This window comes from Myotis daubentonii, chromosome 6 (genome assembly GCF_963259705.1).
Source record: "Myotis daubentonii chromosome 6, mMyoDau2.1, whole genome shotgun sequence".
Lineage (NCBI taxonomy): Eukaryota > Metazoa > Chordata > Mammalia > Chiroptera > Vespertilionidae > Myotis > Myotis daubentonii.
This window is the reverse complement of record NC_081845.1, coordinates 57307185-57335172: the sequence shown is the minus strand read 5'-3', so window position 1 is coordinate 57335172 and position 27988 is coordinate 57307185. Positions and strand designations below refer to the sequence as shown.

Here is a 27988-nt window from a genome sequence, read left to right as displayed (position 1 = left end):
CCAACACTCCCCCTGCCCAGTTGAAAATCCATGTATACCTTTTGACTCCCCAAACCTGAACTACTAATAGCCTACTGTTGACCTTACCAATAATGTAAACAGTCGATTAACACATATGTGTATGTTACATGAATTATATACTGTATTCTTACAATAAAATAAACTAGCGAAAAGAAAATGTTAAGAAAAATCATAAGGAAAATAAATTTACAGCATTTATTGAAAAAATCTGTATACAAGTATACACATATAGTTTAAACCTGTAGTTGTTCAAGGGTCAGTTGTAATGAATTTAGCATGCCATCAGTGAGCCTTTGTTACAAATCTTTTATTTTGCCTTCAAAAATTTAAAAAGTAAATTGTACAATTTGGGGATTTTGAGTTCTAGTCTTCAGAATGTGCTTTGAGTGCTCAGAAATTTTCCAGTCTTCTGGGGTTCCCTACTCAGGCAGTAACTCCTAAACCACATTCTACAAACTATAGAAAATGGAATGGAGACAAGTGATTAAAAAGGAGGTTGTACTTGAAGGATTTAAAATCAAGTTATTTCTTTAGGGACCAAGTAAAAGGACAGAGTCAAAGATGAAAGTTGGGTCCAGAGTTTAGGGTAGGATTTAAGTATTTCCACTTTGATATCACAGGTTTGAAAAAATATTCATGATAGCAAATCCAGAAGCAAGGTGACTATATATGACCTCTAGGCACATTTACTCTGTCATCATTGCATGTCATTATTGAGATTTTTATAAGATTCCTCCCTTATCTAAGGGATAAATATGACAGTCTTATCCCACAGAGTAGGAAAACAGTTTTAACTGGAAAGCATTCCCAAAACACTTTAAACAAGGCCTTCATGGCCAAGCATACTTTTCATGGAACAAAGGCTATGAGTTCTCCTCTTTCCTTCCACAGGACAAGGAGGAGGACTTTAAGACAGTGATTTTGGAGGGATTGGAGATGACCAAGCATCAGGTGAGGGTGGCTTTTTGATGCTTGTAATATGGCAGCAAAAGTTGCCACATCTGTACCAAATATTGAGACATAAACCCAGGTCTGAATTTCAACCATTACAACTGAGTTAAAAAGGAAAGAAGTCTTTCTTCAAGTATAGATTGGCGAAGTGAAAGGAGAAACCGTTTGTATGGAAACGTGTTTGACTTTTTAATTGTACTTATTATTGAGGAAGGTGATTCTGATTAAGAGCAGAACACTAAGACAAGTCCTTCTTCTTATTCAAGCGCTTAGTTAAGTCCCTCTCTTAAAGGTACATCTGGACAGGAACATAAACAAAAGGTTAACCTTAGTTCTCTTACATTGGAAAATATTTATGTAGAGGGATCAAATATATTCATTTTACTTTAGGATAATGTTTAATACGCTCTAATTACTATGGAATTGTCGTTTGATTTAGGGAACTAAAGGTGGTATGGTCAGCCAACTAATGGTAGTCAATGCTGTGAAAATCAGTCCTGGGACTCATTAAAGCAAGTGTTATAGTTAAGAGAAAGGGAGATGGTTTTTTAAAAGTGTATTTTTATTGATTTCAGAGAGGGAGAGTGAATCATTGATCAGCTGCCTCCTGCACACCCCACATTGGGGATCGAGCCTACAACCCAGGCATATGCTCAACCACTGACCCATGCCATCTGGGCAGGAAGATGTTTTTTTTATAGCCTATAATTGAGACTGGAGGTTAAATCACTACTAACGTATTATATTAACTAAGAGATAGCTGGGATTTTCTGGCCATAAAGAATTGGATGATCTTTTTTTCTTCACATAGTCTTCTGTTTTAACTTAAATCTTTTTTCCTTTCTCAGGATTTTATTTTAAACTAGGGGCCCGGTGCATGAAATTCGTGCACTGGGTATATGTGTGTGTGTGGGGGGGGGAGTGTCCCTTAGCCCAGCCTACCCCCTCTCACATACTGGGAGCCCTCAGGCGTTGACCCCCATCACCCTCCAATCGCAGGATCAGCCCCTTGCCCAGGCCTGATGCCTCTAACAGAGGCGTCAGGCCTGGGCAGGGGACCCTCATTTCCCCCCATCACTGGTTCTGCCCCCAGCCCAGGCCTGATGCCTCTGGCCCAGGCATCAGGCCTGGGCAGGTGACCCCCAGCCCCTCGCCCAGGCCTGATGCCTCGGCCAGAGGAGTTGACCCTCATCACCCTCCAATCACCAATCACCGGATCGGCCCCTTGACCAGGCCTGAGGCCTCTGGCAGAGGTGTCAGGCCTGGGCAGGGGACCCCCAGCTCCCCACGGTTGCAGGCTCCGCCCCTGCCCAGGCCTAACGCCTCTGGCTGAGGCGTCCGACCCGGGCAGCAGGGACCCACAGCTGCAGCGGCCCCACGATCGTGGGCTTCGCTTTAGGCCCAGGCAAGGGACCCCTAGCTCCCGGGACTGCCAGCTTCGACCAGTGCCCAGCTCCCATCGCTGGCTCCATCCCTACTTCCTGCTATCACTGGCCAGGGCGGAAAAGGCACCTGATTCTCCGATCATGGCTGGGGGGCAGGTCAAAGGCGGCCCCAGGGCCGCCTTTGCCCTGCCCCCCAGCTCTTAGCTCCCCCCTGGGTTTCCAATCACTGTCAGTGGCAGGGGGCTTCTTCCTGCTTTCCCTTTCGCCTCCCTACATTGTGCCTACATATGCAAATTAACCGCCATCTTGTTGGCAGTTAACTGCCAATCTTAGTTGGCAGTTAATTTGCATATAGCCCTGATTAGCCAATGAAAAGGGTAGCGTCGTACGCCAATTACCATTTTTCTCTTTTATTAGTGTAGATTGGCAAACAAAATTAGAAACAAATCTGTGAGCACACACAAGAAAATGAACTGGATTTTGCATCTCCTTTCTCCACTAGGAAACTAGTGATTAAAATATTAGGTAGAATCAAGTTTCTTGGCAACACCTGATCTTGTAACTAATATGACAGATTGTAATTCTGTTTCCTGAGTTCCACTTGATTTTTCCTTTTTTTCTCCAGTTTAGTGTTTGTTTTCATATCTTTGAGTCTGCCTAAGTTCAAGCATCTTTAGTTCTTATAACTTTTTCCAGACATATTGATAGCTAACAGCTGTGTTTGTATATTTAGTGGCTTTTCAAATTAGCTTCTTAGTACACATATGATCTTGTGTTTATTTAGTTGACAGAATTTTTACATACGTACATTCTCATTTGACTTTCCTGCTGCAAGATAGAGTCCCCCATTTTATAGAGGAACCTTTCTGTATCTTGCCCAAGGATACACAGTAAGTAAATGACAGAGCTAGGGCACTAACCTGGATATTTTTACTCCAGTTCCAGTTCTCCTCCCCACATTGTTTAGCACAACACAGAAACAGTCTCCCGAGGGTTCCTTTCCTTTCTCTGTGCTGATGACAGTTATTCACTTTGGGTCCTGCTACCATCTTGCGGCAAGTTTAAGCCACTTGGCTAATAGGGAATTGAGTTACTAATGGTAAAATGTATAAGAATCTTTGTTCCTTCCTGGCCTTCTGTAGCCATTTTGTGACCTAGTCCTTGGTTACATTAGCGGGAGTCCAGAAATCTGGGAGCTTTTTGAGTATATGCAAAGCACAAAATAAACTTTTAATATTTGACTCTCCCTATCCAAAACCAATTCTATTAAGCTTCTTTATGCATTCTAGTTGAAAAATGTAACCAGTGTTTGACTCCTCTATATTCACTTAATAACTGGTATCCAAAGGCCTCAGTTAGAAGCAAGAATCTTAAGTCTACAATGAAGATGTAATATCAGTTGTATTTATTTAACTGTTTATTGATGTTTATTCCTTGTTAAGTATTCTCATGTACTATAACATCTGTTAATAACAATTCCCTTTTTGTTTTCTGCAGAAAAACCCAGAGGAAGACAACTCAGGGAGAACATTAGGTTGGGAGCCGGGGCACTTACTGCTCACCATCTGTACCGTGCGCAGTATTGAGCAGCTCCTGCCATTCTTCAATGTGCTCAGTCAAGTCTTCAACAGCAAAGTCACTAGCCGATGTGTGGGACACTCAGGGAGCCCTGTCCTCTACTCAAACACTTTCCCTAATACGGACATGAAACTGGAAAACCACAAACCATTTTCCAGCAAAGCCAGGCAAAAAATAGAAGAGATGGTAGAAAAAGATTTTCTGGAAGGAGTGATAAAAACTTGAGCACCACAAGTGGTTCCATTTAGTTTAAATGTAAATGTTATCATTTAAAACAAAACATTACTCTGAGTTCTATAGTTTCTTTTTTTTTTTTTTTTTTGTATGTAACAAAACACATTTCAGGTTGTATTTAATTTAAGTATTTGTAAATAAGAGCAAACGTCTGAATGTGGCCTGGATCACATATAAATATTGTTGGCTCATATTGATTATGGTGCCTAAGAGAGATCTATATATGCATATATAGTTCATTGTTTTTACTGTCCTGAGTTGTCTTAAACCTGCAAAATACACACTGCACATTTTTTTCTATTGGTGTCAAGATTGGTTTAATTTAGATTGGTTGGGGAGTTTTTCTTTCTGTTATTAACCACATTTTAGTGCCAGAGGTTTGGTGATGCATTACAATTAGCTTTCTCCCACATACCTTCACTAAGGGGAATAAGGAATAACCGAAGCCTGAAGCCTGGGACATGATCCCTTTACATGTAGCACGTCCACCTCTGTACAGAGATGTACAGCTTCCAGACGGTGGTAACTGAAGAGGTAAGTCACTTAAAAATCACTCTGAAGACTTTACTGGAGAACAATTGACTGCAAACAACATCCTGGTTAGGTAATGGCTACAGAAAAGACATCCCAACATGTTGCTAATAAGATTTAATTTCCAGCAGCCTTCATGATTTCTTCCCAGCATACATTATAAAGTTAATTGAATCATATATGTAAGCCCCAATATCTTACATTAGTGAGACTGAAAATAGGGGCAAGTTCCATTTAAAAGAAAAAACAACAACGAATTTAATGAATGTAAGGAATTATTCTGGTAGTGTTTAAGAAAAACAATCAGACCTAGAAACAATCCATCAAGGTGCAGTAAACATTATGGTTATAGATGTGTTTGAACCGTCACAATAATGGCTTTACCGTTCTATAAAAACCTTTCAAAAATCCAGTCTCTCAAGAATGTAAAAATTGTCTTCATAAACCTGGTTGGGGACTTTCTCCAACCCCTCCAGCCAGCTGAAATACCGCCAAGCTCACTTCATGTGCCAGGCTGTCTGCACTTTCCTGAAAAGTACATTAAAGGTGATTAGATGGGAAAGGCTACTTGCAGCTAACCCTGAGGGAAGGGGAGGGAGCTTTCTGATTGTTTCACTAACAAATTCAAATGAAAACTTTTCATCTTTCAGTAGCAAATTCTAACCACCTTAAATACATGGGAAACAAAGTCTCTCAAATAAGGTAAGTTCTTAATCAAATCAGATTAAAGTTATTCCAAAACTGAATAAATTTAATAAAACATAGTCCTTAAAGGCAGAACACAGCCATAATTAATCCTAAGAGTAAGTAACTCTTAAGGCCCCATATAGCCTCTCCTCACCCTGCCAGGGGTATTTATTCTTTACATTAGAAGCCTGGTGCATGAATTCCTGCACCAGTAGGGTCCCTTGACCGAGACCAGCTCTCCGACATCCCCGAGGGGTCCCGGATTGCAGGAGGGCTCCAGGGCATGTCCAGCCCGTCTTGCTCAGTCCTGATCAATCAGCTGGACCCCAGCAGCAAGCTAACCAGTCGGAACGTCTGCCCCCTGGTGGTGAGTGAACATCATAGTGACTGGTCAAGCAACCTTAGCATACCATTAGCATATTAGGCTTTTATTATATAGGATTCTGGGATGGCCTAAGGCAGGGGTCCTCAAACTACGGTCCGTGGGCCACATGCAAATACAAATATTGTATTTGTTCCCATTTTGTTTTTTTTACTTCAAAATAAGATATGTGCAGTGTGCATAGGAATTTGTTCATAGTTTTTTTTTTTAAACTATAGTCCGGCCCTCCAACGGTCTGAGGGACAGTGAACTGGCCCCGTTTAAAAAGTTTGAGGACCCCTGGCCTAAGGCTTCTGCAGAAAAGCTGCCAGCTAATGGAAAATGTCTCCTTCTGAGCCCCTATTCAATAGACAGAAAACGATGTGTGAGAGGGCAAATTTTAATATCCAATCACAAAGATTTAATATCCTATCACAAAAACAGCAAAAGCACAGAACAAGGCTATCATTTAAAGGAAATACTTCAAAAAACAAATTGAGAGTCCAGAGTCAAACATGAATTTCAGAAATGGATCTCAACCCTGATTGTTTTCATGAAACAACAGGATTATGTTTTTGTAGGAAAAATAAAACAGAAAATAGTTCAACATGTGTCAAGCTAAGTACCTATTAGTTATTCATGCCACAATTATAAATATGGCTTTTAGGAAATATAGAATAAATCAAAAGAAAAATATTTGGGGGAAGAATCTAAGTGGGTGTAATTTTGTTCAACTATATAACAACCACTGATGAAAATAATTTTGTAATCTTAATATGAACCTAAAAGGCTCCATAAACAAATATCAGACATTAAATCCTTAATTATCACAGCGAGACTGCAACACTATTGAAATAGTTTTCACCTCCTACTACCACCCCCCACTACCTATGTTATTACTGGATTCCCACTGCACATTTTTCAATAGAACTATACCAGCTTACTTGTGAGTCTGCTTCTGCATATACTCGGACTATGTCTTCTGTACCAGAGGGTCGGACGAAAGCTCGGGAAAGCTTGTACTTCTTCACCAGGTTGTCGATTGCCTCCTGTAGTCCTGGGGGTGTGACTGCTTTCCTTTCAGCATCTGTGGTGCTAATAACTTGCCTGTCTGCAACCTATGCACAAGCATTTCATGCTTGTTATAATTTCATCCCCATTTCAATTTAACAATAACAGCGCTACGTTTCAGCTTCTTGTACACAAAGTACAGCACAGAAAGTAAAGTATCAAATTAAGCATACAATGAAATTACATTAAAATTTTATATTTCTGCCAAAAGCAGGGTTGTTGATATCAACTTTTCTTAGTTTCTTCAGTCTACAAAGAACTACCTTTAGCAAAAAGAAATAACATTTCCACATACTGTCTTACAGCTAACCACCACTAAAATAATGGCCAGTAAATACCGTATGACTTAAAAAGTCATCTATTATGAAAGAGGATCATGAGAATCTCCTAGTCACAGTGCTCCAAACTAATTTGAAAAATCAGCAGCAATTTCTGTGAACTCTGGTGGTGAATGTGTAAACTGGTATAAATCTACATGGAAATCAATTAGCCATTTATCTTAAATGCTTTTTAAAAATTCTCTCCCTTTGAGCCCACAGATTCTACTCAGCATCTAGCCTGAGGAACTATTTTTACTTGAAATGATAGGCTATCCAGGATGTGCTTCAAAATAATATGGGAATGTGAAGAACGTAGAGGGAACAACTTAAAATCTACTAAACTGGGTATACAGGGGTTCATTATTTTGTTCTCTCTATATGTATGTTTTAAGTTTTCCATAATTTTTCAGTGATATATAGTTATAATAGGTTTGGAAACCAAATACTTCTCAAAGAATAGAATGGCTAAGAATTATTCTGTAATCTTTAAAGATATGAAAAAATACAGTTAGATGATATAAGGCATTATTTTCCATGTAATATTAATGTTTAGAATGAAATACGAAACACTTGGGAAACATTTTTATATAGTGAGATTTGAAATAATAGGTTTTAATTTTTTAAAAAAAAATTTTAAAATCTTGCTCACACCTTAACTTTGAGCTGTCGATTTGGAAGATCGGTATAGAGAGCATCCCACTGTTGTATAGTCAGCCCTTTCAGAGCCAAGATTGCCTCGATCACCAGCATGTCAGAAATAGCATCACCGGCTGCCTGCAAGATGGGAGACAATGGAAGGAACCGTTCAACTACAAGGAAAGATTAGATGTGAATGTGTCTTAGAAAACTAAGTTTCCTGTGCTTCCTGCTCCTCTCCCTATGCAGCAACATTAACTGGTGTGGATAAATTAAATATTAATGAGGGGGAAAAACTAGCTCTTGAAAAACTTGCCTTTAATCTTCCTCCTTAGCTATACAATGAAATTACATAACTCTTAAGATTCCAGCATTAACATTCTATAATTCAAATTTTTCTTTGTAACTAGATCCCTTTTGAGATACGCCGTGATGGAAGGCATCATGCAAAGTCTTGAAGAAATAGGAGCTTTGGTGTAACACATACCTGAAGTTGAAGCCATGTTCTGCCATTTATTAGCTCTAAGCCTTTGTTTCTTCGGATATAAAATGACAATTATAATAACCCTTCTCTCTGTTACAGCAAGGTTTACACAATACGGTATGTAAAGTGCCCAAAATGTGCAAGATGCTCAAATGTTACTTCCACTGCCATTAGTTACACTCCAATTCTACCCAGTCTGACCCATGAGACAACTGATTGTTCTTCCTGAGTTTTGAGAAAATAGGTTTAAAAAAACATATTTAGTCATATATATACTCAGAGGCTGAGTCTAATGAAATTTTTCATCAAAAAATGTAGGGCAAGGGAAGCACTTCAGTGTTCTGTCATTGTCATTTCAGTGTAAATCTCCACTGTATGTGCCATGGTTGTGAGAAAGCTTGCAGGACTTCACCACTTTAATTTTTTATATAAGCCCACTATTCTGTCCACCTTCTTTATGAATAATGTGAAAGTAACCAAGACTCCACCAGCCCATCAGTTCTAACCTGGTTAAACAAATCAATAATGTTTTCAAGCATCTTAGCAGCTTTCCTTTTCTTATCTTCTAATTCTTCTGCTAGCTGTTTTATCTTCATTTCAGCAGTTTTACTAAACAACACCTGCAATGAGAGCGTACACAATCACAAAACTACCCCAGGCCCAGTCATAAGTACTATCATGCTAAACCACTTTTGAAATTCTCAATGAATCTGGAGAAACTAAGGGGAAAAATAATGGCATCCTTACAATGTATGAAATCAAAGCAAAACCCAAAAGATATTACTGAGGAGAAAAAAGGTCCTTTGTGGATTATAAAACTGGTTATTAACATTTAAAGAGCTGATGACAAATAAAATACCACCGTGGCAAAGGTGATCACATACATGGGTTCATTATGTTTGCCCCTCAGCCAGTTTAATCAGCTCTGTGCAACCAGGTTTCTTAGGTGGATCTGTATCATTTTACCTGAAGTACATAATTCATTGCAACTAGTATCTTTTTGTCCTAAAATTAAGACTGTAAGCCAGGCAGAAGTAGAAAGCGCACTCCACTCACCTATATCATATTGTGGCAAATAGTGCCAAACTATTTATTATAACATACATCACGTTCCTCAAGATTTCTGTCATTTTGAAATGCCTTTCCCATGATTTTAGTGCCTTCAGATGCCCGCCACTGAGGAGGAGCTGCATACCATGCTCAGCCACTTGCTAAAATACTTATCTGTTGGTAAACTAAGGTGCAGCTGGTCACTTGTTTGAATAGAATACAGCCATACACATTCATTTACCGCACACCAGCAGGCCTGTTGTAACAGACATTATAGTCCCAAAGCCTAAAATATTTACTATCTACCTTTTATATTCATTCACCAACCTCTGCATTAGATCACTGAAGTTATTTTCTAAGAACTTATTTTACTTCTACTTTCATTCATTGCCTCTAGAAGCCAATTTTGAAATTCATGAGGAAAATTATTTGACCTAGATAAGTTTTTGTGTTGGGCACCTCAAATCTATCTATGAAATGAGGTAAAGTATTAAAACATCTAAAGAAAAATTATGTACTTTATGAATATACTAAAAACCATTTTTACACACCAAAATTGTGAATTTTATGGCAGGTGAGTTATATTTCAGAAAACTTTTAAAAACATTCTGTCTGCTAAGAGCACCATAAAAAAAAAGTGTATGCTTACTGCTAATTACATTTCCAGTTGTTTATAACTTAATTCTCAAGCTATCCAACACTTGTCAATTTACCACACCTACTATACTTATTACCACCTATGGCCAGTTGAACAGAGTATTTTTAAATGATGTATAGACAACCAGCTTATTAAAAAATTAAGATGTGCATTCTTATAACTATACTGTAAGAACAAATTAGCATTTTTTCTTCACTCTCAAAGGAAGATCAACCAAATCAAATTCTACTACCATCCCAATAATTTCAACAAAGTAGAATATCACCTATTACTAACCAGATATAGAATCCCCATCATTAAAAAAAAGTGCCAGCTAAAGTTGTAATTGTTTAAGAGAACTTACTGTGCCATGCCCATTTGCTTCAAAATAAATTCCAATATCAAACTCCTGAGCCTTATGATGCAAATGTTTTACACCAGTTTTAGTACAATAGACTGGGACCTATAACACATTAAAAAAAAATAATAACAGCAATTATTCAATCAGCAAACTCATTGTGTACCTACTATTCAGGGATACAATAGGGAGCAACACCTGGGGCTTAATCTAGTGAGGAAGACAAAGCAATTGAAACCAAAGTGGTGAGAGAAGGCACTTAGAAGCACAAAAACAAGGGAAAAGCAAGGCGAGAGAGATGAGGATGGAGGAGTGACATGATCTGGTACAGAAAGCTCAATTTAGCTACAGGATGAAGAGTGGCTTAGAGTAGAGGTTTACAAGCTTTTATTATAAAAGGCCAATTCTAGGCTTTGCAACCACATTGTTATAATTGCTCAACTCTCATTATCTGTGAAAGCAGCCACAGACAATACAAAAACAAATTAGCATGGCTGTATTCCAATAAACCTTTATAAGCAGGCTGGATTTCCCAGCTTAAGAAGGGGCCAGTAGGAGTTTTCTAGGATTAATCCCAGTAGGAAATTATGGTGGTTGGACTGGTAACAGTGGTCAAAGTCTTGATAGTGCAATACTACAAAAAGACCAAATAAGATGGACATTTGATTGGATTTAGGAAGCCTCAAGAATCATTAGAGCTAAAAGTATTTAACCCTTTGTGGTCCAAAGCTATTTTTGGAATTCAAACAGTCTGGTCCAAATTAATTGACGGGATTGAATGTTGAACTTTTTAATGTTCTTATTGCTTGACGTTGGGCCTGCTCCTAGCGCCTGGTCTGTCGAGTCAGCCTCGAGGTTGGACCGAAAAGGGTTAATTTATTAGAAAATGGTTGAAAAGTTAACAGTTCTGATGCATTCAGTTTCTTAAATGGTATCTTACCTATAAGGGGTTTTTAAGACAGAACATAGGAATTAAAATAGTAAAACAACCACCTGAATACTGAAAATCCTGTGAAAAGTAGGCAATTGGGCCCCTGATGGAAGTCCCTTGAGTAACTCTACTGTAAACCACTTTTGTCCCACCCTGAAATCAATCAGATCACAAACTCCAGCCTCCAGATGAGTTTTATTGTGCCTGCTCACTATTTTTCTTAAATTTGTATCGGTTGCCAAGACTTAAAAAGTCAGAAATTTACATGAAAATTTCAGTTTGAGCTCCTCACAGCTGGCTTGGGCACACTCTTCCTAGTCCTCACCTGCCCACTGTACTCATTCACTTCAGCTGTCCAGATCCTACAGGAACCTGGCTTCACCATTCCTACTTTAAAACGAGTGGCAAGACAAAAAAAAAAAAAAAATAGCAAAATGCAGGAGCTTATAAAGGGATACACAAAAGTTAAAAAAGACTGCAGTAGCTAGTGAAAAAAAGAGTCAAGGCAAACAGACCCAATTTTGGCCATGAACCTCTAACACTTAGAGCAGTGTCATACAGATGGTGGTCATCTGATGGACATTGGGGAAATAATTAGAAACAGAATCTATCAACCCACAAAAATTCTCCACAGAAGAATAGGAAGACAGTTTTATTACTGAATAAGCATTAAGCCAGACTAGTGATACAGTGATACACATCAATCTGCTAAAAGGCTGCAAAGACAGAAAGTCCCTATTTGCATCAGGAACAATTTAATTTTTCTTTTAATTTCTAGTTAGCCTTACATGAACAAAGACTCAGCTTCATGCACTACAACCTATTCACTTTTATGAGGGTATTATTTTCCACACAGAAATATCTTACAGTCTACACAAGGGTGGGCAAACTTTTTGACTCGAGGGCCACAGGAACCTGGCTTCACCATTCCTACTTTAAAACGAGTGGCAAGACAAAAAAAAATAGCAAAATGCAGGAACTTATAAAGGGATACACAAAAGTTAAAAAAGACTGCAGTAGCTAAACTGGACCGGAGGGCCGGAACAAAAGCATGGATGGAGTGTTTGTGTGAACTAATATAAATTCAAAGTAAACATCATTACATAAAAGGGTAAGGTCTTTTTTTTTTTTAAATTTTATTCATTTCAAACGGGCCGAATCCGGCCCGCGGGCCGTAGTTTGCCCATGGCTGGTCTACACTAATAAAAGAGAAACATGCAAACTGCTGTCACTCCGCTACACCCACCAGCCAATCAGAGCGACTATGCAAATTAACCCAACAAAGATGGTGGTTAATTAGCATATGTAGGCACAGAGCGAAGACTGAAGGCTCCGGCCAGAGTGAAGACTGCTGCAGCTGGAGGGGAGAAGCCAAGCCTCCCTGCAGCCGGACCAAAGGCTTGGGTCCCGGTTGCCAGAGGAAAACTGGTGCCAGCAGCCAGAGGAAGGAAGGCCTATTGCACGAATCTCTTCATGCAACAGGCCTCTAGTAAAATATAATTAAGAAACCACCAGCAAATGGAAATGGTTCAGTACCTTCATAACTTCTTCAAGATACCGTGTTGAGCTTCCATTTGCATATGCAGTTTGTACAACGCCAATATTCAGACTTTCTCCAATCTAGGCAAAAACAATGAAATGACCATACACCTCTAGCAAAAACACTCCAAAGCAAACGTACGTTCTAAAGGATGACAAAGTGATCAACAAATTCAGCTGTGCCTTATTTTATGCAATAAATAAATGACTCAATCAAAATTTACATATAAGCCAGAAAAAAAGCTAAAATACTTCTGGGCATTATTTAAAACAATTCTACAAGGAATCTTTTATAAAGAAACATGTGGTTTCTTGATCTGTATCTCTTTAATTTTTTAAATAAAAGTATTTATTGAATTCTTGAAGTGTATCTTTTCCAGATCATAATAATTACTTCCTATTCATCCTATAAGGCTAGCCAGAGATTTCCAAAAGATCAAAACAAATCTCTGAGGATGAGATTTCCTACTTAAGCTTGAAGCTTTGGGGATTTATGGTGGAACTCCCATTATTAAAGTGTCAGCTATGAAGAATTCAAAACTTCATAAAGCTTCAAATCATAAAACTTCGCCTACGTAAGGAAGCAAAAAGTAACTTCGGATTCCAAAACCAGTTCTCCAAAGTTGAAATGTCTAGAATAACCATATCTTTTTGTATTTTCCAGCCACACATGTAAGGAACTTCCCATAAATTGTGCCTTTGAGACATTCAACTGACTGCTATAGAGGCTAAAGAACTATTTCACCAATAAGTCTAGTTTTAAAGGGTAGTCAATCACTCCCTGCCATACCTCCAACAGGAGCTCTTTAAGGAAACTACTAATGAGTGTTGCTATCTTGTCTCCATCAATGAGATGAAAGTGGCCATCTGCATCATAGTAGTAATAAATAATTCTGTCTGCATCTCCATCAAAGGAACAGCATCTTTCATTGGGTTTCATTTCTATTCCTAGTACACAGAATAATTAAAAATGCATTTTAGTCTAAAAAACGGGAATACAACTCAATATTAAAAGTTTTAGGCTTTTTTCTTATTCTAGTTGTAAATGGAAATTTTTTCACTAAAATATGATCACAGCTGGTCTTATGTGTTACAAGTAAACATGTCCACTATGATTATTCAAGAAATAGTTAAAATTATCCTTCCAAATAAAAACCAGTGTCTTAATCTTCGAACAGTATGCAGGGCTTATTGGTAGTTTTTACAGGGTAAATTCTTTCACAGCTAACTGAAAAAGAAGCATTCAAACTCTATGCTGAACTTGACATTATGCTAAAATAATATTCCACTTTATAAGCCAGTTGGTTTGGCAACATAGGTTCTCATATAGTTGTTTAAAAGCTACAGGTATTCCTGAATGCAATTTATCTAGTCCTACTATGTCCTTTACATATATATAAAAAAAAAATCAGCAATAGATGAGGTATGTGCTTTAATTCAGATAGGAATGATTTTTATTGTTCACACCATCAATAACAAGAAGCTGATGTTTCTATCTCTCCCTCTCCCTCTCTTAAATCAACAAAAATATACTTAAAAAAACAAAACAGAATTATAGCCCATGAGAGATAAATGGTTTCTGTAATTTGCATAAAATTATTGAAACCTCAGCAACTGTTACAAATTTATTAGCTATAAGGATGTCAACATATTGCCAATGCAACATGAAGCAAGTAGGCAGTGAATATGAATTTAAGATTGACTATACGGTTCAACACAAGCTCCATGTAAGTCAGGGCCTATGGTTTGTTCATACTATAGCCCCAGTGCCTACAGCAAGATAAAAAGCTCATGATTTAGTGAATCAATAGATCAGGGCCTGAGAACTGAGCTGCAGGTAAAGTAGTAGTCAAAACTAGCAACCAATGAAAGGGGGCTTAAATTGGTTAAACTGGAAATTTAAATGCTTACTACAGTAAGGCATAAAGTAACGTAAATGTGAGAAGTCACTAGATAAGGTCTGTAGAATTCTGAAGAACGCAGTCCTGTCTTAGTATGGTGCCACTCTACTGCAGCCAGTCCACGTGACATGAGGTAAAGAGAAGCCAGATTCCAATATTTAAGTGAAATCAAAGCATTTTAAAAATGGCCCTAGCCAGGTAGCTCAGTTGGTTAATGCGTCATCCCAATACATCAAGGTTGAGGGTTCAATCCCCAGTCAAGACACAAGAATCAACCAATGAATGCAAAATTAGGGGAACAAATCGATGTCTCTCTAAAATCAATTAACAAAAATTAATAAAAATAAATGGTGGCAACTAACGCAATTAAACACAGACACAGAGATCAAACAAAATACATTTGCAAACCAGGCTAACAATTTTGAATCTATAATGCAGCCAAATTAAGAAACCTCTGACTACAACTACAATCTGAAGAACAGTCTCCCCCTAACATGCCCACTGTGGAAAACACTGATTCTGGAAACACGTGATTCAGCAGGAGCATTCTCCTTCCACAGTGTGTCTAATTCAGTAAGATGAAAAATAACGCTACTTACCTATTGCTATTCTTTAGATCAGTGATTCTCAAAGTGTGGTCCCCAGACCAGCATCATCAAAAAGCCCTGGGCTCTTGATAGAAATGCAAATTCCTGTGCTCTACAAACCCGATCCAGACCTACAGACTCAGAAATTCTGCGGGAGAGCCCAGGAATCAGTGTGTGAACAAGCTCTCCAGTTACCAATTTCTGAGTTTGCTTTCCCACTCCACACGCTGTGAGGAGTCCTGTGACCCACAGGCAGAGTCCATGTTTGGAATGGCACTGATGAGCAGGAAGGTGCCCAGATGTCTACAAGTGACACAAAAACCAAAGGCATGGCTCCTCATTTGGCCACTTCTGTTTGTAAATGAGATTGGTTTCAAAACTCCAAAAACAAATTTTTTACATACCTTGTGGAGGTTTCTGATGACTTTTCACAAAGTCAGCCCCACATAAATGATTGAGTTTCCCTGTAGTCCCAACGTTAAACAACTGAATTGACAGCCCCCGGGAGAAGTAGTTTTTCATTTCTCTCAGCTTCAGGGCCCCTATGCCATTTGCACAGTCAACCTTAAGTAACAGGCATTCGTCACCACTGCAGAAAGCCTTAAAGGAAAGACACAGGGAGGAAAATCTCAAGTTCTAAAGGTAAGAGTGAATCATAAGGCATGCATACCCATATGTAAACATCTTCCATTATTTCAGTTCATCTATTTTAAATCAAGAAACAAAAGGGCACACATATTCAGATGAAAATCATAAAACATCAAAGTAAAATTTTAAAATACCCTTTTTTAAACACTTTGACACAGGAACAGTTTCAATGATTGAATGACTTATGGAAATGGAGTTTGTTAAACAAAAAATTTACTTTCACAGCTGAAAGTCTTTTTTAAAAGTCATTGCTAGAAAAAAAAGGACTGCTCTTGGGGTTAGAGTCTAAAACCCCAGCAGCATAGCCAGATAGAAAAGACAGACATGACACTGTCGTCCCAGAGTTGCGCAAGTGTCTTTAGTGGTTTATAGGGGTTTACATTAGCTATAGACAAAGGGATGGGAGAAGTGAAGCGGGCCAGTTCTGGATAGGCACAGAGTCCAAGTCAAAAGTGTTTGCTCCCTTGGATAGGTTATGGGCAAGTGGGAAGTTCATGTTAAATAAGAGGCAGAGGCTCCTGGGGTTCAAAAATGCCTGGCTATTCTCTCTTTAGAACAATTGCAGGCATAGCACCTGGAAATTAATCTGAAGTTCCAAAAGACACCTGCTAATGTGAGCAGTCTCTTGTTAGCTGGTCCACAGCTGTTAACACGTGAACCGCTGTTTCTTTCTCTCTCTCTCTGGGTACTGTAATTTAATTAGGCCATCTCATAATTTTTTTATTTTTTTTTTTTGTCAAGCTTTCTAAGATTTAGCCTCAATAAAGCAGGGTTCCTTAAAAATAATATAGTCTATGTCACATGACAGTCTTTCAAAGGTGGGAACGAGCAGTAAAACGTCTCTCATTCTCTTCATAGTATATAACACCATGGGGCATTTTTGTTTGTTTTTTTCTAATTGACAGTCTCCTCTCCTACCCATCCTCATCCCAGAATATAAATTCTATGAGAGCAAGGGCTTTGTTTTGGTTTGCTGTGCCTGACAATAACATACACTCAATATTTATTGATCAAATGAATTAAGCTCGCCGAAACCGTTTTGGCTCAGTGGATAGAGCGTCGGCCTGCGGACTGAGGGGTCCCGGGTTCGATTCCGGTCAAGGGCATGTACCTGGGTTGCGGGCACATCCCCAGTGAGGGGTGTGCAGGAGGCGGCTGATCGATGTTTCTCTCTCATCGATGTTTTTACTCTATCTCTCTCCCTTCCTCTCTGTAAAAAATCAATAAAATATATTTTAAAAAAAAAATGAATTAAGCTCCTTAAATCTCATCCAGGTTTAACATGCCAATTTCCTTAACAAGAAAATCTCAACAGTAAGATGCCTCAAGTGTGATATCAATAGCACCTATTTAAGAGTAAACTCGCCCTGGCCGGTTTGGCTCAGTGGATAGAGCGTCAGCCTGCAGACTGAAGGGTCCCAGGTTCAATTCCGGTCAAGGGCATGTACCTTGGTTGCGGGCACATCCCCAGTGGGGCGTGTGCAGGAGGCAGCTGATCGATGTTTCTCTCTCATCGATGTTTCTAACTCTCTATCCCTTCCCCTTCCTCTCTGTAAAAAATCAATAAAAATATATTTAAAAAAAAAAAAAAGAGTAAGCTCATCTGAATGAATACTTATAACCACAAGAAAACCACCATGTTTGTTCCCCCAGTGATTTAAGGATGTTACATGCCTTGCCAAGTAAATGCCAACACACAGTTAGGATACAAGGACCAGAATTTGTGTAGTCCTGCAAAGAAAATGATATGCCGAATTTTTGGAAAAAGGACAAGTGACAAACTATGTAATTAACATTCAAGTTTTCACCTGTTTGGTAAGCTCCACAAAGGCCTTGGAGAGCTTCTGGTAGTAGCCTTCTGTGGTTGCCTTTCCATACTGGCCCTGGGTATTCCGGCAGTACACCATGTAGTGCAGCTGCGGTGTTGTCAGCAAGCCGTAATCTGTCACAGAAGGAAAGAAAGCAATGTAGCACATTTCTTAATAAAGAAAAGTTTAAATGGATTCATACTGAAGGAACTGAAGGTGACAAAATACAGTTCAGAAAACGCAAAATGCTAAATTTTAAAAAGCAAAAATATCCACTAAAATCATTACAAGTGCATGTCACATTGTAATTTATAGTAAGAAATATGTATTTGGTCTTTATCCCCATTCCTGACAGAGCTTCTAAACCAGCCGTGGGCAAACTACGGTCCGCCATTCGGCCCTTTTGAAATGAATAAAACTAAAAAAAAAAAAAAGACCATACCCTTTTATGTAATGATGTTTACTTTGAATTTATATTAGTTCACACAAACACTCCATCCATGCTTTTGTTCCGGCCCTCCGGTCCAGTTTAAGAACCCATTGTGGCCCTCGAGTCAAAAAGTTTGCCCACCCCTGGTATAGACAAATAAAAAAAACACAGAGCAGTACAGAAAAGGTGTAATTGAGTTACATTTCCAGTAACATTGCAAACTACATAATTCAGATGAACACTCCTACAAACAACCAGAAATGCCAGATTAAAAATTTCTTTTTAGAAGTAACTGCAGTGCCAGCAAGTTGTAGAGGAAGTAGGCCAAAATCTATTTAAACAGAAGAACTCCACAATTAGAGCCAAGGAAACTAGTTTATTCTCTGGACATTCCTCAAAACTTGAAATTGAGCTATGGTTTTCAGTGCAAAGAAAGTCCATGTTGTTCTAAAAGGGGGAACCCAGTAGAAGGCCAGGCCCTCATAAAGCTGAGGCCCCAAAGGCCTATTCTTCAGTGCAAAAGTGAGTCATGGAGGGGAAGAGATCAACCAAGGAACTTGTATGCATAGAGGCATAACCAATGGACACAGACAATGCAGGGGGGCTGGGAGAGGACAATGGCGGGGTGGGGGGCATATGTAATACTTTCAAGAATAAATTAAAAAAATAAATGTGAGCAAGACCCAGCTGCGTGGCTCAGTTGGTTGGAGTGTCATCCTGTACACCAGAAAGGTGGCAGGCTTGATTCCCAGTTGGGGTACGTACCTAGGTTGTGGGTTAGAACTCTGGTCAGAGTGGCTACTGGAGGCAGCCAATCAATGTTTCTCTCTCTGTCTCAAATCAATAAACTTCTCCTGGGGTGAGGAGTAAAAAAAAATAAGTCAAAAGTCCCCTCCCAGAAAAGCTGTCTTAGAACTCAGCACAGCGGAGGGAAAACCCACAGCTAAAGAACATAGCCACAATCACATGCCTCCCATAGATTTCCAACCCAAATTCCCATAACCACACGGGTCTAAAAGAACCTTGTCATTAACCAGCCAGGTAGTACTCCCAGCAGAAGCAAACATTAAACTGCGTTCACCATAAACCTCAAAAATGCCCCACAAATAATTTGTTTTTCAAGAAAAATAGCTTATAGTAAAAAATCTAAACACACAAAAAAAGGCAACACGAGCAAGGAACAGGAGAAATAGATAGCAGGGATAGGCCAGTATCCAATAAATATTCATTCATGAAATCTGTCAACAGTCTTCAAAAGTCATACACTAGAGTCTGCACTGAAGGCAAAAAGTATTTAAGTTCTTGGCTGTGGTATAAGGATTAGATGAGAGGAGATGGAGAAACCCCCAAAATAAGTAAAAGCTTAAGTCTAAGGAGAACTGTATAAGGAAGAGAAAAACTATTCCAAAAGGCATACTAAAGGATGAAACAAATTTTATGACCAATATCAAAATTACCAAATAAACATTCACTAAATGACTTTTTACAGTTAATAAAAAGCATAACCCCTCTATTCCAGTGATCAACCCAAAAACATAGAAACCATTCTTCACAGCTCTATCCTCATCACATCACAAAATCCTTTGGATTAAATGTTAATTTCAAGTTCCTCCATTTCTCTTGCTATCATTACTCTTGCACAAACTTCTGCACAGTTTCCTCACTGGTCTCTTTTCCTTACAACTTTCCTATCTCTCGCTACACAATAGCCAGTGACTGCCTTTAAATCCTTTGGTGGAGACCCACTGCATCTGGACTAAAACCCAAATCTTTACCATGACCTCTAAGGCTTGGAATGACTTGGCCCCTGCTCATCTCCCTAATCTTATCTTCCAGTAGCTTCCCCCAAAGCTCCTGTGCTGTAGCTGCATTAATCTTTTGTTTCCTGAAATACACTGAAGCTGGAGAGAAATGAAGGTTAAAAAAAAAAAGCGCTCAATTTTTTCTAAAATAAAACAGTAAAAAAGTGATGCTTCTAGAGATAGAATCAAAATGTTGAAAATAACCATTCTAGGAAGAACACAGTTTTGGGCAGAGTGAATGTAAAGCAGGGGCAGCCACCTAATGGGGCGTCATTCAGACCAACGCATTGCACACTGCAGGCTGAGCCACTGCATGTCTGCATTTTCTAAAGCAATAGATGAATGCACATCGTGTAGTATGGGTAAGTCGTATGTATGGAAACTTTTATCTCAGCTACACATACAAGCACACATACACAGTCATAATACCAAATGGGTTTCTTACTATGGGTTGAAACAGTGAAATACAGACTACTGAAGGGTTGTAAAAACAGGCATTCAGAAATGTTTGATGAATAAATAAATGGGTAAATAAAAGAATATACGTAGCTGGAGCTATGGCGGTAAAGATGAACACTCAGAGTGAGAGAGAGAAGCGAAGTATGGCCACATTAAGAGAGAGGGTAGAGGAGCACGCAGAGAAGACCAACAAGGAACAGTGGCCAAGGAAGCGGAAGCTTAAAGAAAGAGGGAGGCCAAATTATGGACAGCTGCCAAGACACAGACTGAAATAAAAATTTCAAAACATAAATTCTAAAAGTTATTTTTAGGTTAGATCCCTTTGAGTATCTCACAAAAGCTATGAGCCCTCTCCCCAGAAACTAAGTGTGTGTGCAGGCAACACTCTGCATACTGTATTAACAGGGATGCAGGGTGTAGGCAGCTTAACCAACCACCACCACCCCCCGCAGGTCCCGGGCCCAGGTTAAAAATCCCCACTCTTATAACACCCACTGGATTTGACAATTAGAATTCAGGTAAGTGTCAGGAGGCCTTTCACTGGAGGGGCAAGGATGGAGACTGGCCTGCAGTAGGCGAAGTAACGACTACAGGAGCAAAGAGAGAAGTGAGCTAGGTGTACTATTGGAAGAAGCCAGGTTATCTGTGAAGGAAGGGAAGACACAGGATCTGGAAAGGAGGCTGAAAAGGTGAAGAGAAGAAATTTTTAAATGACAACAATCTAACACTAGGAAAATTCACCTCCAAGCACAATGGGTTCATTGTATTCACAAGGGGCCCAACCTATATAAGAAGAGGATTCTAGCCTCCATTTTGTTGCATTTAATACTTCCTCATTTGTTAAAAATAGGGGGGAAAAACCCCAAACCACTTGTCAAAACTTAAAATCATGATTACAAGTACACCAAAGATACTTTCCATACCTACATGACAGACAACAGCTGATTCCACACGTGATCAGCCATTAGGGAATGAATACCTGATATTGACAAAAGCTCCCTAGGATAGACTTCAAGTAACTTCAAGGAGTTTTATATCAAGAAGTTCAGCCTTACTAAAGACAGCTGTTTAAGATGCTTCCTACATGTAATGTATACATAAAATAAAATATGCATGCCCAGAAAAAATTTTTTTTTAATTTTAAAGACTAGTATTTTATATCCTGAAGTTCATTTTTAAAAAACTTTATCTGTAATTTCAAACCTTTCTAAAAATAAATATGTATTACTTTTATCATTTTTAAAAATGTTTTCTAAATATTAAATTAATTTACAACTTAAGATAACTACATACCATGGAATTGACCGCCTGAAACAGTGATGCCATCTATTACAGACTGCGAAAGTTTCTCACTGCTGGGCCTAGGAGACAAAAGAGGAAAAATAGTACCTCCCATCCAGAAACCAACAGGTAGGTGGCTAGTTCTGAAAGCTAATGCTGAAATTATGCGCTACAAATATCAGAATAATAAGGTCATTATATTTGAACTGAAACCTGTCAAGTATGAAAACTCTGAAAAAAATAATTTGGGTAGAGTATGAGAAGTCTTTTACAATGTTATTTCTTGGAAAGATACTGGCTTTTAAATGAATTTAGAAAATAGATATAAAGGATGCACTAATTACACCATACCCAAATACCTTGTCAAGTTTGACAATAACTACACATACTGCCTAAGAGCAGTAACTAATACTGCAGCATTGGGTATTAAAGTATCAAGGAAATAGAACTCACTTTTCATTTTAAAACATAAGAACAAATTATCTACCTATCTGAAAATAAAGTAATATATAACTGCCTTGTAGAAAAAGATGTTCTGTATCATTTTAACTAGTTAATAGGCAAGAGGCAAATACATGTGGATGGCTTTATTGTGAGATCATTTGCTTCAGAACATAAGTCACCTGGCTATTTCTGCTACCTATACATACCAGTGGTCATGGAATCAGTGATAGATGGAAGTCCCTCTGATAACACATTTAAGGGTAAAACACTGGTGCAAAGCAATAAGAAATGGAGTAAAAATTTCCTTTAGAAAGCATCTCTGGCTTAAACCAAATCTTATATAAATGTGAATGCTTGTTTCAAAGCACACTTTTAATCTAACATTTTACAAAAAAATCTTTTTGTAAAGGAAGGTAAAAGCTGCCAAATAGGACAAATTTGTAGAAATAAACTTAATATTTTACAGTGAACTCCAGCATGGGAAAATAATATAAATATAAGGGCCAACAACACGGGATTATAAAATATATCTCTAAAAATAATGAGTTAAAATCATGTGTTCTTACTTTACAGGGGAAAAAGTAAACCCAGAAGTACAGGGAGGAGACATTTGTTAATTCTCTCGTGCCAGGAAATGTATTATTTTGCATAAATTATTTCACGTAATCCTCACAAAAACCCTGTGTTAGGCCTTCTCATCAACATTTTATAGATGAGCAAAGGGAAGCGCCCAAAGGATAAAGTGGATAGTAAGTGTTGGAGTTGGTGTTCTGACTCCCAAGCCCAAGCTGTAGTGCTGACTTAGTCACTGTGTCTCCCAAAAAGGCCAGGTAGGGGAGAAGCCTCCCGGGGCAGTTCTGTCTTTCTTTCCACTTATCATGGTACCAAAACTGTTACAATCACTTATACTGAGTTCCCAAAGCTGCCTGCACCACTAACTCGATGGTCACCTGGTATCTCTACCAATCACGACGAAGGCATCTTGCTGCAGATCCACGGCAGCTTTCTCGCTGATGTCCAGCAGCACTCTCTGCACATCTTGCTCCTCAGCATTTGCCAAACAGGTAGCGTGTTCCTCCCAGGAAGGTGCCAGCATTTCACCCAAAGGATCCACCAATTTGACACCATTGTCTTCCTTAAAAGAAAACAACTGATAAGCCATCTGTGCATCTTTTTTTTATGGTAAAAACTTTTTATTTATAAACAACCATGTACTCTTTCACCTGCTAGTATTTCAAACATAAGGGGAGAGCCACAGCATATATTCAATAAAGTGGGTAATGAATAATGATGTTTAGTTAAGAATGTAGAAAGTCTTAGTTATTAACCTTCAACTATTGGTATAGCACATGAGCATCTGTGCATCTTCAAAGGGTGAGCTGAGGAAGTAAACTCCAGCTGCTTTTTCCCAACAAAAGACAGGGATGGCTGAGAGCTTCCCCAGTGACCCTTACCGAATGCCAGGCCCTAGACTAGGTGTTTTGTACTCATTAGCTCAGTAGATCTTCATGACCCCACACACCAACCTAATGACCCCATTATTATTCTAATCTGACAAAACGAAGATTCAGATCAAGTTATTTGCTTATGTTCATACAGCCAAGAAGTGTCAGTGCTGATAGTAAAACATTAAGTCCATCTGACTCTTTCACCCAATAGACTACACTAGTTTTAAATGGCTGCCATCTGTGCTTTAACCACCCGTTAACTAAGGCACAGCGGGAGCAGAGCGAGGGCCTAGAACTCCTTCTCACGATTACTTTCGATTCCAAGCACATCCTGGCCAGTGTGTCAACCAGTGGGTGGCACAGAAGCTGAAAACTGACTCCTAATTCTGTCCTGCTCAAATTTCTGGGGGGAAAAAAAGTACAGTTTAGAGCAGCGGTCGCCAACCGGTGGTCCACAGAACACTAATGGTCCGTATGGTCCGAAAGGTTGGCGATTGCTGGTTTACAGTGAATGTCAACCGAAGGAAACAGCTCAGAATTGTTTTAAGAAATGCAATAAATATGAGGTTCTGCCTACAAATCATTAATAAATTACAGAAATTTAGACATGCATTTATAATAATGCACATTTATAAGTTGGACAAGCAAAGTCCTCGTGTTTTGGGGGAAGAGGTTACAATCCTACATAGCTTTAGCATACTTTTGATTTAGCTACCAAGGCAAAAATCTCATGCCATAGTAACCAAACAGAAGCATATTATTCAAATCATGTACATGGTGGGGCAAAAGTAGGTCTACAGTTGTTCATATGGGAAATAATACAATAATTAATAAATAATAATACAAGAATAAATTGTGTTTCGCATACACACAACTGTTTTTACCTCACCCGTGTTAGTGAGCCACAGAATAAAAGTTTAGTTGTATCAAAAGGAATCTATATTTATAAAAGGCTAAGTGACTCGCGGGTAGCTATGATGCACACTGACCACAGGGGGGCAGATGCTCAACACAGGAGCTGCTGAGCGACAGCAACTTTGCAGAGTGCCATCTCGCACTCTGGGACCCCTCAGGGGGTATCAGACTCCTGGTTTTAGCCTAATCCCTGCAGGCCAGGCCCAGGGACCCCACCTGCTGGAGGGACCCTGCTCACTTCACAGACACCCTTTGAGCCCCAGCACCACCCCAGGTGCCACCTCCTAATTAATTTCCTTTCAATGTGCACAAATCCATACAGCAGGCTTCCACTCCTTTGATAAAAACTTGTCATAAACACCACTACCATGAGCCTCATCAACATTTTGTCCAGAGCTCACTTTTGGATCCCTGGAGCCTCCTGTTTGGCTGTTTCTTCAGAACAAGAAACTATTCCCTAGCTATTAAAAAAACCTGTCTGAAAAATTTCAAAATGCACTAAGTCTTTGCAAACGTTTGCCCTTTCCCCACCTTGCTTCTAATCTCTCTAATTTCTGTTAAAGTAACAGAGGTAAGATTTTTTATTACTGATACTGTGGCAACTAATTTGGAAGGACATTCTGTTATTTCTCTAATGTGGACACTCCCCCCAAAAATAACAGACTCATTTCATTCTCTCCACACCCTCTAATGAATCATGAGCCATATGACCACTCATTAAGAAAAAGCTATTTCACATCCAAAGGCACAAAACAACGTGATGGCCCATTCCTAGAATTAGAATTTGAACACTAGGTCAAACTGCTCAACACATTAAGGTTTGGTCTTGTAAATAAAGGTTTGCTTGATCAGAGAACTAAATGCATTACCTCAGGATTGTGTGATGCTGTTACCATGACTCCTATTGTAGATTTTGTCTGTTTTGACCGCAGAACAGCTAATAAGCCCATGCGAAACATGACATGATCAAGATGTTCTGCTTTTGTTCGAAATCCAGCAGTCCCATATTGAAGAATGAGTCCACTGGGCTTGGCATGTAATGCTGAGTGTTTTGTAACAGCATCTAAATCCATGTCTACAAAATTAAGGAATATTTTTCAGGCATATTAAGAAATCTTTCAAGGACCATTTGCTTCAAAAACTGCCACCCCAAATAGGCATGCCTCATTTTGAACCTCCCCAAAGAACCATTTTTAAAAAAATACACTTTATTGATTTTTTACAGAGAGGAAAGGAGAGGGACAGAGAGTTAGAAACATCGATGAGAGAGAAACATCGATCGGCTGCCTCCTGCACACCTCCTACTGGGGATGTGCCCGAAACCAAGGTACATGCCCTTGACTGGAATTGAACCTGGGACCCTTCAGTCTGCAGGCTGACGCTCTATCCACTGAGCCAAACCGGTTAGGACCAAAGAACCATTTTTTAAGAGAGAAAAGATTGACAGAATAAGTCCTGGGAGTTGGTAGTACCTAGAAAATCTTGCCCCAATTATATTGTCCACTCCAGGGCAGGGGTCAGATTATTTCACAACTCATCTCCCATTTTGGCTCTAGGGATATCCCTGGACCTGGGTTGAATTTAAAATGGTCCACTCTCAACTAAAATGAAGATTCCACAGCAAGATTCCTAGACCCCTACAAGATAAAAAATCACCTCATTTCACAAGTGGAACAGCTTGGGCCTGGGCCTCAGTTAAATGAGCTAAATTCACGATGGGTAACTGATGACACTAAAGCCCAAGGTCGTACTCTCAAGGGGACTGGACCTACATACCCAGAACATGTGGGAAATCTGTGCAGCTCTTTTGTAATTCTTCCCAGCCTACGGAGACTATTCCCAGATGAAAAAGGCTAACAGTCTCCTTCCTCTCCAATACCTTACAGGGGGTGGTTCCATTTTCATAAGGGAGAGTCAGGACACACTTCTAAGTTAAACTCTGGCCCAGCCAGGTGGCTCCCTTGGTTGGAGCACCCTCCCACACACCAAAAAGGGTTAGGGTTTGATTCTGGTCCAGGGCACACAGCTAGGTTGCCGTTTCCATCCTGTTGGGTGCATATGGGAGGCAACTGATGTTTCTCTCCCCCTCCCCCTTTCTCTTCCTTCCTCCCCCTCTCTCTCTCTCTCTCTCTCTCTCTCTCTCTCTCTCATTAATGAACATATCCCTGGAGAAGGAAGGAAGGAAGGAAGGAAGGAAGGAAGGAAGGAAGGAAGGAAGGAAGGAAGGAAGGAAGGAAGGAAGGAAGGAGGGAGGGAGGGAGGGAGGGAGGGAGGAAAAGGAAAGGAAGGAAAGAAAGGAAGCTCTGAAACTAACATCTTCCTTTTACCTTTAATTTTAAAAATCAAACATCGGCCCTTAGCCCTCTAACTTTTCTTAGTCCGCTTGGCCACGTCCTCCTCTGGGACAGTCCCATTCCCGGTGGAACTTGGGGCTCCCGCCTCAGCTGTGCACTGCTCAGTCCCTGGGTCAGCCCCACCTCCAATCAGCCGTGAGAGGAGCAGCAGCCCCCGGCTGCCCGCCTCCCGGGCAAACCTGGCAGGTGCGGGTCGCCTCCAGGCCGCCGCGGTGGGCAGCACCGCCAGCTGAGCCAGTCAACCTTCGGCTGGCGGAGGACCTTGCCTTCCGCTTGTAAAACACAGCTGTGCGGCGCTCTGAAACGAGGTGTGCCTGTATCTTGTTTCCTTTATGGTCCTTAATTGCTTCAATGAACAAAAGTTAAAGGGAATGGTGGAAAACGTTTTGTTCGGTTGGAAGAAAACTGGCGCTCGCCAAGCTGACTTAGTCCGGTCCAAAGTGATCAAGCCTCTTTCCCAAGCATGACCACGTTTTGTTAAAAACTGACCCGTGGGTAATGTATCACGGTTATTCATCGGGCGTAAACCAGCCCTGTAAGTCCAAAAAGTCTTTTTATTATTATTACTAAGATAAGATGCGTCCACCCCTTCACGCGTTTCACGTGCTGAAACGACTTGAATGGGTACGTGAACGCTTTTGTTGAAAGTACTTCCAAGTCCAGGGTCCACTCTGAAAAAGCTCAGCGTGTCCCCCCCCCCTCCATTCCATCGTCAGCACCCGGGCTGTCCCCTTCTCCTCCGGCCCGAGGCCCCGAGACCCCCGCCCGGGCCCGTGGACGCGCCGCCCGGCACGGGACCCCCGGGCCGGCCCGCCCGCTCCCAGGCACCGTGGCGGGTGGGTGTGTCCTGCGCGCAGCAGGTTGGTCAGTCCGTTAACCCACCCACCGGCCCGCGGTCAGCCGAAGCCCCGGGGACCGAACGTGCCCTCTCGCCGCCGCCCAGCCTCGGGGCCCCCTCACCTCGGCCGGAAGACTCGCCCTCGCCCGCGCCCAGCGGAGAAGCTGCCTCGCGGCGCGCCTGGTACCACCCGGGCGCTCTCGGAACCCGCAGACGTGGCCCTGCGTGGCTTCCGGCACGTCGCCACGCCCCCCGGCCAATCACGGCGGGGGAGGGTTCGCTGGCCCCGCCCCCCCGCC

General features: G+C 40.3%; 2 protein-coding genes across 10 annotated transcripts in view; one reads left to right on the top strand and one right to left on the bottom strand.

Annotated features, from left to right (window-relative positions):
- DOP1A (DOP1 leucine zipper like protein A) overlaps positions 1-4260 on the top strand; it is a 104249-nt gene extending 99989 nt beyond the window's left edge. For 4 of the 6 annotated variants that reach the window (XM_059701083.1, XM_059701081.1, XM_059701084.1 and 1 more), the window contains 2 exons: positions 913-972; positions 3855-4260. In XM_059701083.1, coding sequence (XP_059557066.1) covers positions 913-972; positions 3855-4160 — 366 coding nt within the window. In that variant the 3' untranslated portion in view covers positions 4161-4260. The remainder of the gene's footprint in view (positions 1-912; positions 973-3854) is intronic. The other 2 variants (XM_059701088.1, XM_059701082.1) reach the window with 1 other exon arrangement.
- On the bottom strand, positions 312-27942 carry PGM3 (phosphoglucomutase 3). Of its 4 annotated transcripts, XM_059701091.1 has the most exons (14): positions 27812-27826; positions 27031-27197; positions 25367-25572; positions 23085-23269; positions 21703-21770; positions 17719-17852; positions 15667-15862; positions 13565-13722; positions 12772-12855; positions 10311-10409; positions 8766-8879; positions 7791-7913; positions 6693-6866; positions 312-477 (listed from the first exon to the last, which is right to left on the bottom strand). In XM_059701091.1, the coding sequence occupies exons 3-14, from the start codon at positions 25568-25570 to the stop codon at positions 445-447; spliced, it is 1572 nt and encodes a 523-aa protein (XP_059557074.1). In that variant the 5' UTR covers positions 25571-25572; positions 27031-27197; positions 27812-27826; the 3' UTR covers positions 312-444. The 4 variants fall into 4 exon arrangements, with proteins under 4 accessions (XP_059557074.1, XP_059557076.1, XP_059557073.1 ...); XM_059701093.1 differs by lacking the exons at positions 312-477; positions 27031-27197 and adding an exon at positions 2777-5228 and having other exon boundaries at positions 27812-27942; XM_059701090.1 differs by lacking the exons at positions 312-477; positions 27812-27826 and adding an exon at positions 2777-5228.
- Positions 27943-27988: the final 46 nt, after the last annotated feature.